Genomic DNA, 9,308 nt, shown 5'->3' with positions numbered 1-9,308 from the left:
CATCCACTCCAGCAATTTCCTGTTGCTCTCGCAGATCGTGTTACAAGTTCCAAAATTGCAAAGGCACACGCGCACACACACACACACACACACACACCTACACACACACACACACACCTACACACACACATACACCTACACACACACCTACACACACACACACTCTTGCATGCCAGCCGTGCTATCATTTTCACTGCCAACCCTCACAATCTCCTCGCTACACCATCACACTTTCCAACACTCTCTCTCTCTCTCTCACTCACACTCACACACACACACCTACACACACACACACATACCTACACATACACACACACACACACACACACACACACACACTCCAACCAGATTATTAATCCCGTTCAGGGAACAGGCTGTGACCAGAATCTCTTCGGAAGCAACAGATGGACCAGCTCCCAAAAAACAAACCCCAAAACACTTCCTGTGGGAGGATTTGCACACAGACACGTTCATGTTTACTTGTAAGTCACTTTTATGGACATTACATTCATTTCCTGGAGACGTCCTTTGACCTGAAACATGAATAAAGCTCTCCTCACCCTAACCCTCAACCAACAATGTGTTCAGGTGTTTGGAGAAAATCATTGAGAGAAATACACTTTTATTCTTAAATTCTAATTTTAATTTAGTATTTTGCAACACTGTTATTGATATGGTGTTTCTTCCATACAGTTATAATTCGTGCTTTTTTTCTTTCCAGAATCTCAAAGACAGTTTCTGTGTGAGAGTGTGAACACAGTGATCGGTGGGAGAATTGTCAGCGATACAAGGAACAATCTCGCCTCCTTTTCTCCCCCCAACCATCGACACAGCTGCTGCTGCTTCCCTGCGTGGCCTCTTCCTCCCCCCACCTCTTCACCTGCATCTCATCAGCTCATCAGCCTCTCACTACATCAACCAGCTCCATTCCTTCCCGACCACACACCGTCAGAGCTGCGATGTGGTTTTCTGTCGGTGCTCTCGAGCGTCTGCACGTCTCGTTTGTCCCACACGAGCCTCAAAACTCACCAAGAAATCCAGTTCTGTATTTCTCCTCTGACTGTTATGAAGCTTTGAATAAGTTTGAATAAGTTTTCTCCAGTTGAAACATTTTCATCACTTGTTTTGCATTCTGTCTGAATTGAACATCAGCTGGGACACTTTAGACCAACATGACCAACTCCTCAGGAAGCCGGTTTATTTGCTTGAACACAGCTGATGTAAATGTCTACTTTGGGTTTTCTTTTCTGCTTTTGTACCAGTCATCACAGCGGACGTTTTGATTCGTAGTAGCAGGACAAACGCAGGTGCTATGAGTAACATGAAGCCTCACCTATACCTGTAGCAGCCCACCAAAGCAGACCCTCGCCTTTTTATTTTTAATGCAGAGCTGTTTCAGTCTGAACGCACGCCCATCTCCTCACCACTGTACATTCTGTCTTCTGACCATATGTCCGCATGCCAATCCTCTTGACAGCCCTCGCCGTGACCCGGACATCCGTGTTTCCAGGTCCCTGTACGGCCTGTCCTGTCGATGGGGGGGGTCTAAAATTAGCGCCGGTAGTTTTCTGTGGCCTTTTTAATCCTGAGCTTTAAAAACCAGGAAAGGCCAAGCCGCAGACAGGAAGAATGGCCCCGGGGCCCTCGGCGTGCCACGCATACCCCCCCGACCCTTCCCGTCAGTCACCGGTCCTGCCATGACATCACGGCCGCCCACGCTAAGAATAAGAGCTCGGCCACAGTCGGGTTCAGGTTTGATGGACGACACCCGTCCACACCAGAGACCTGTCCCTTCACCTGTTTCACAGCTTTGATCCCCTGCAGCAGCCAGAGGGTCCAAACCTGCCGTAGTGCCCTTGAGCAAGACATTGAATTCACCCGGCTGGCTGAACCTCTCAAACACCATTATGTGGTCTGACTGGGTGCAGTGAATGCCACTGTACACAGTAGAATTTGCAAATGTATACAGGGTGTACACACATTTTTCACAATCAATTTCCACGTCTTTTCATACCTGTGAGGCAAATGTGTCTGTATACACGACTAACAACACAATATATTGTTACTAAAATGCTTACGAACTGAAAAAGCTGGCTTGTGTTTGCATACTACTTGTAGGCATGAACTTTTCCGCTCCGGTCGATTCCCAAAATGACCAGCCACTCAGCATGTTCACCAGCCACAAGTTGGTTGTTGGGAAATGATGTTTTATTTGATTAAAGTTGTCCAGTGTACTAAAATGACCTTCAAGAACTGGATTTACAACCGTTTGAATGGAAATGATCACTGTACACCCAAACATAAAATATATATATTTTATAATGTTATATGATCTAATATTCCGCTTTGATGAGGTTGCATGTGCAAAGCTTTCCCAGTATGAACCCTGTATGTATAAATCGGGGAAACTACTGTTGGATTTCTGTATTTTGCATTTTGTTGTGCAAACTCTTGCAAAACTCTCCATAAATCCACAACAAGAAGTTGTGTGTATTTTGCGGTTCCAGCTCGTTTGTAGCTGTCACATTATGATGACATGATGATCCAGGAATCGGAGAATGTTTCAACTGGACAGTGGGCAAAAGGAGGAGCGCTGACGCGTCGCCGATGATTGACTGGCTTTGTTCAGCAGCGTGCCCGGTTGCATTTCCAGTTTAAACCTAAAAAAGAGACTTTTACAATTTAGGTTGTCTTATCTGTCACATTTCACTGCCAATTAATGTCATTTTTTTAATCTTGCTTTGAGCTTTAAAAGAAGTACAAGACTTCCTACCTATTTCTCTCCAAATAGATATGATCTCTTTATATGTTCTGTATTCTGATGTGCATATTTAGGACACAGCGCTCCTCCTCCCTCTCGTGGTGCGGATGCTTTTCTCCTGGGCCTCCGGGTCTTTGCAGGTACACGCCACCGCACTTGCTATGAGATGACACCACATCTGGGTGCTTTTCAGCTCCCTCTGATGGCTGCAGGCAGAGGCCCTGCCCTCAGGAGTGTTTGTGTGAACCCGACGGCCTCGCCGCAAGAGCAGCACCTGGAAAAAGCAGTCGGGCTGTTGTTTTGTTTCCGGTGCGACTGGAATCACTTTGTTCGTGAACGATTGCCACAGAGGACAGAGTGTGCGCGGCACTTTGCTACACAAGCGTCGAGTGCTGCTGTAGTTAATGAGCAGCCGCACGATTCACGGCGACTGTGTTTGCGCTCGTGACTCCGGCCGGCTGGTTTCAACACTCGACTGTGTCACCGAGGAAACAGACAAACAACAATCAATGGAAAAACAGGCATGGAAAGGTTGAAGTGTAGACAAAATAGCAATTTATTAATAATAACTTATCTTTTCTTTACATTCGTAAGAGAGGAAAGTGGGGGGGGGGGGCAAGGATGGCTTCCTCTGGAGAAATGTCCTTCTCTGTAGAGGGGCGTTACTTTTTCTCTCTTCTTGACGAGTAAAAACTGCATTTCCCTGAAGAGGCGATGGCGAGCAAAGCCTCCGAACTGTCCACATGTCCGAGACTTTTACCGCTTGTGCACAGATCAGGATGACTCACATCAGCCTTCAGAGATCCAGACAACCCGTGTGTGCTGTGTGGTGCCAGCTTTTAGAAAAAATTTAATTAAAAAAAAGACGGTTTGGTTGACTTTTTTTGTGTGAAAATAATAAGAAATTTGAAAATCTCTCTGAAGGCTGATGCGGAAATAAAAACCACCCATCTGAGCGCAAAAGTAAGGCAACCCACCACGGTGATTCGTGAGAGGGTGCAAAGACAAGGCCCGGCGGCGGAATTCACACGTAAAGCGATCATCAAATATATTACACCTGTACACATTATTCTTGGAAAATCCTACTTGATTTTTTTCCTTTTTTGGCATAATCAACTTAAAACATACGGATCAAAATGCAGTTTGTTTGCTGACATAAAAGTAGAATATGAAACAAAGAGTACCCACGTGTTGCAACGGGTATATACTAGAGCAAGGCTTTTTACGATGTATTGTTTTTTATATTATATAAGATATATATACACAACGTAGAAATGTTTGAAAAGACTCCACAAATGCAAAATCGAGTCCAGTATATCTTGTGCCGGCCGAAGCCGGGGTGCTTCTACCCCACACAGGCAAGTCTTCACGGAAGACGAAGGAGACAACGCACCCTGGTGTCTTGGGAACCAGTGCTGGATCCCAAAACTAACATTTAGAAAAAGAGTGTCATCGTTAGATCTGTCCAGTTTGAACAGTCCGTCTCTTTGGCACACCAGCCCAGGAGCTTTGAAGCATGAGCTGTCCAACAAATCACTTTAAGTTTCCTCAAGATACAATGACAAAAAGAGATAGAAGACCTCAGGAGTCCTGACAGTGCTGGAAGATTGAAGAAGGTATCTGCACTCTTCCTCGTTTTCTTTGTCTCTTTTACCGTCGCTCCTCATCTAGTCAGCAAGCGGCTGCGTGTCGGCCAGACGGCTTCGGCCCTCCGGTCACCACGCTCGGCAGCGGTCGCCCCGCATCAATAAGGTCAGGGCGCCCGGTCCCCCGGCAGACGGCGGAAACAAGAGAAAACTTTTTGCAGCTTTTTCAAAAAGGGGAGGCCCACGAAACCTCCGGCGAGGAGCGGTGGTCGCGATGGGCCGGCCTCACGTGGACTCCAGGGGGTCCAGCTGGAAGACGTTGTGGTTGGTCGGCGTGGTGAAGTAGAGCTGCTGGCTTGCCGCCGCGATGCGGTTGTCGCACGGGCTCTTGAGGCCCAGCGTGCGCTCAAAGTCCAAGAGCTGGCCCATGAAGTTGAAGTTGGGCGAGATGTTGGACTTCTTCATCTTGACGATGTCGTAGGCGTCGTTCATGGACAGGTTGTTCTTCTGCATCAGGTAGGCCACCGTCACCGTCACGGATCGGCTGATGCCCGCCAGGCAGTGGACCAGGACGCCGCACTTCTGCCCTCGAGCTTCATCTGGTCGGAAGAGAAGAAGAAAAAAGGGTGGAAATGTTATCGACCTCTTCCAGAGCAGCACAGCAGATTTAGAGCAACACGCGGTTCAAAACTGGTTTTAGTCAATAAAAGGTTCCCGGTGGCATCTTCCATTTGTTTGCTTTGTTTTAAAAAAAAGGAGCAGCGTGTAGGATCCGGTGCCATCCAGCGGTGAGGTTGCAGATTGCAACCAACTGAAAACAGCTCAACTCTCCCCCCACAAGTGTGTTGGAGAACTACGGTGGCCTACAGGGAATGTAGAAACACTTGTGGGCCCAATCTAGTGTCTAGAGCCTGTGTTTGTTTTGACCGCTCTGGGCTACTGTAGAAACATGGCGGACTCCGTGAGGACAAGCCGCTCCCTGTGCGCATATGAAAGGCTCATTCCAAGCCGATGGAAACACAACAATTTCTAATTTCAAGCGATGAAACACCAATGAAAACTATAAATTATAGAATCAGTTTCTGCCAAAAGATCCCTCTAAGGCCACACTGGCCCTTTAAGTTGGGATCTGTTTCGGGCACACTGGCCCTTTAAGTTGGGATCTGTTTCGGGGGGCATTACTGAGACGCACTAGTCCTCCTCAGTGATGAAAAGTGCTGCCCCCTTTCCACACAGACAGAACAAAGCTTGTGATAAACATCTGTGACATTTAAGTCAAGCTGTGCTGGAAGCTGGAGGGAGAGCAGCGGAAGTTATTATCCTCGCTATCTCCCAGGCGTGTCAGTCAACAAACAAGGGGGGGGGGGGGCACACAAAACACAGAGGACATTCTTTTGTTTTCGGTTTTTGGGGGAAATTGACTATTACGGTCCATTAAGCCATTCTTCTGCTGGCCGGGGCCACTCTGACAATGGGGCCATTTGGGCGTGTAAACGTAGGAGTCATGAGGGCCCCTGTCAGGGCGAACAGGATGTCAACAGGGTCTGTAAATGGCTCCTTTTGTAATGTGGAGGGGGGAGGAGGGAGGGCAATGCCATGTCCTAGATTACTTTCAATGCCACTTCCTTCCTGTTGCGCTCGAATTACCGCCCTCCCCTCGTTCGCTCTCCCCCCTCCCTCCCGTTCTCCTCTTTCAATGCTGCCCTTTGTGCCTGCAATTACACAAGCGCCCCGGGGACGAGAGACGGGCCCAGGACGTCTCCCGTCGAAGTCAAACCGCTTGTGCAACGGTGCGTTTCGGGCCTGCGCGCCATTAGAGGCCGACTCGCGCTCCTCCGCACAATGGCCTCGATCTGCCCGCTCTGCGTGTCGCTGATTGATAAGATCACAGCCGGGGACACCTCATCTAATCTCTGCTGCACAATGGGGACCTCGAGAACTTCCTGCCGGTTATAAAACCGGGTCCCATGAATGAGATTATGACTATCTGCTGCCCATTTCACTTTGTCTGCACTCATTCAAAACAATCACACGTTGTCTTCCCGGTTGAGGGATTAAGCGATGGAATGATTAGTTGAATAAATCGCTTCCTGCTCCTCAAATGTGAGGATTGTGCGTCCTGGTTGTGTCACTGTAATCACATGACTTTTTAACTGCTGGTCAGACAAAACAAGCAAACTGACTTCTTTTTTTTTTTACACACTTTTCTGGCATCTCACAACTTAAAAACATGCTTTTTTCAGTTCAATCAGTAATGGAGATAGTCGAGCATGTGGTCTAAACAGCCCAGAGACCTGGGGGGGGGGGGGGGTGTTCCAGCTCTGCTGGATTACTCACCAATGAAGCTGATGGCCTCGGGGAAGAACTGCGAGAGATTCTGGCTCCAGTGGTCCGAGATGGGGATCTGCTTGTACTTGAACTCCCCGGCGTTCTCGAAGAGGTTGGGCAGGTTGGGGGTCACGTTGAGGATGTACTTGATGCCGTACTCCTCCAGCACGTCCAGGTTGGTGGAGTCCTTGGCGCAGCCCAGGTAGAGGTACGGAAGGATCTCCACCGGGAAGGAGGGCAGCGGGTTGGACAGCGGGCTTCCGTCCGAGTCCGTGGCGCTGCTCGGCTCGCGGTCGATGTCCGACTCGATGTCGGAGGAGGAGTCGGAGCTGATCCGCAGCCCGCCGAGGCCCAGCACCTGCGCGGTGGGGGAGCTGGTGTTGGAGGTGCCGTCCAGGTTGGTTTCACACAGACCCGGATACTCGCCCTGGAATTTGCTGAAGCCACCTAGAAAAAAATGCAAAACAGAAAATCCGATTAATACAAGGCTGCTGCGGGAGCGCGTGTTCTGCAAAAATAATATGCATTCAACTTATAATTCAAAAGCATTCAGCTGCATGATGAATGTCTGCAAAGAGTTTACATCATTATGTTTAAATACACATTCACTCTTCTTAAGATGTAAACAAGGTGAAACTCAAATGACAACAAATTAAGATTCCACATTGAAGCGCGCGCCTCCGTCTCTGCGCAGTAATCTGCGGCTGTGAATGAACAGCCCGCTTATGAAACAGAGAACGTGAATGAACCGCACTCACCCTCCAGATAATAGGCCTTGTAGCCCTCGTCCTTCATCCTCCTCAGCAGCAGACCCAGCACCGAGCCCCCGTCCACGTTCTCGTTCCACTCCCGGCTGTACTCGTCGTACAGTACGATGGTGTCCGTCTTGCAGCGGCGCACGAACTTCTCCCGGTCCTCGCCGTCAGAGAGCAGCGAGCGCACGGGCAGGTTGCCCTTCTTGAGCCGGCGGAGCATGAGGCTCGGAATGGCCACGTTGATGGCCGTGTCGACGTGCGACGACTCGTACAGCTCCTGGGCCCGGCAGTCCATCACCAGCAGGCCGTCCCTGCGCGTCTCCAGCAGCTCCCGCAGCCAGCCCACCGTCTTGCTGATCGCCATTACGGAGTCGAGCTGGATGACGGGTCTGAGCTTGTCGAGCATTTATAAGCAGGAGTTGGTAGGGACAAGATTTGAAGAAGCGAGGGTTACTGGCTGCAGAAAAAATATCAAAGTGCAGAATGAAATCTCAGTCCAGATCCTTCTATGCGCTCCGTGCGCTTTTGGGTAGGACGCGGGGTTTCCTTCACAGATTCCTGCCTCGCTGGCAATCATTCATGCGTCTGTCCGGAGAGAGCGTGTTATTTATCAATGAGTCGCACCGGTCCTCGCGACGACGCGTCCTCTGCTCTTATATAACTCCACGGCTCAGCGCGCGACTGCTCCTCTTTCCTGTTTTGGGAAAAATCCGCAGTAGAACGTCGGAGTGAGCTGGTGCCTCTGGATGTGAACCGTGCGGGTTAAGCTCGGCTTTATTAGTGCGTGCAGGACAAGTTTCTCCTCCCCTCTCTCTCCTGAATCGGTGCTCTCTCTCTCTCTCTCTCGCTCTCTCGCTCTCTCTCTCTCTCTCTCTCTCTCTCTCTCTCTCTCTCTCTCTCTATCTCTCTCTGTCTCTCTGTCTCTCTGTCTCTCTCTCTCTGTCTCTCTGTCTCTCTCTCTCTCTCTCTCTCTCTCTCTCTGCGGCTGCAAACTGGGGAGGCGTTACCATCGGATACATTATGTCGGCCCCGACCAATCAGAGGAGCTCCCAGCGGCGGTCGTCTTGGAAACGGGGGCCGGATGGAGAGGCCCCCGTGTCGATGAATTGTTAATGAGTTTGTCATTCACAAAAACGGAGAGGAATTTCCGCTCCGGATCAAGTGAGTGCAAACAAACAGAAGAGCTGCGGGGAGAAGGAAGGAGGAGGGGGGGGGGGGGGGGAACCTTTACTCAGATTGAGAGAGAGAGGAGGTATCACATAAGAGTGCTATGACTGTGTAATCATATACTTTACATTATTTAGTTTGACTGAACTAAATAATGCAACTTTTAGAAACATTTCAGTTCACAGTTCAGTTACAGTGTTAAACAAGTATACATGCGTATATTCTAATATTTTATTTTATTCTTGTTGTGTTAAAGAGTTTACTGCTCGTTCTCTTATTTTATCAAACAGTATCTGAAGCTTCTTTGAGAACTCTGAAAAACCACAACAACTTTATAAATCTGCTGTGTTATTATATCATAATTATTATTAGTATTATAATTATTAGTTATAAGATATGATAATCCTTTATTAAAATGTGTAGTGATACAGCAGCAATAAACAAAACAATATATTATAAATAAGTGAACAAAATATGAAATATAGTTATTGTATGTGACTGATTTCCTGCTGAAAAACAAGGCCAAAGAACAACAGGTGCCTGATCAGTGCCTTGCTCAGAGGAAAGTTCAGCTTCAACCAGAATCAATCCGTGCGAGTATTATGATAAAACAATAAATACCAGAAGTGTCAAGACGCTAATCAAGTTTGATTTCATATCCCTGTGTGCAGAGCAGACCTCAGTGGGCGGCATGTGAAATAAACACGGTGG

The 9,308-nt window shown here is 48.4% G+C and overlaps 1 protein-coding gene across 1 annotated transcript; it reads right to left on the bottom strand.

The window, feature by feature from the left end:
* Window positions 1–3,308: 3,308 nt before the first annotated feature.
* On the bottom strand, window positions 3,309–8,161 carry dusp6 (dual specificity phosphatase 6). Its single transcript, XM_079268762.1, has 3 exons — window positions 7,434–8,161; window positions 6,685–7,122; window positions 3,309–4,946 (listed from the first exon to the last, which is right to left on the bottom strand). Exons 1-3 carry the CDS (start codon window positions 7,834–7,836, stop codon window positions 4,633–4,635), a joined length of 1,155 nt encoding a protein of 384 aa, XP_079124888.1. The 5' UTR covers window positions 7,837–8,161; the 3' UTR covers window positions 3,309–4,632.
* Between the last annotated feature and the right edge of the window lie 1,147 nt (window positions 8,162–9,308).

The sequence above is a fragment of the Melanostigma gelatinosum genome (genome assembly GCF_949748355.1).
Source record: "Melanostigma gelatinosum genome assembly, chromosome: 1".
Lineage (NCBI taxonomy): Eukaryota > Metazoa > Chordata > Actinopteri > Perciformes > Zoarcidae > Melanostigma > Melanostigma gelatinosum.
Note: the sequence above shows the minus strand (reverse complement) of the source record. Positions and strands in the feature narration are given on the sequence as shown.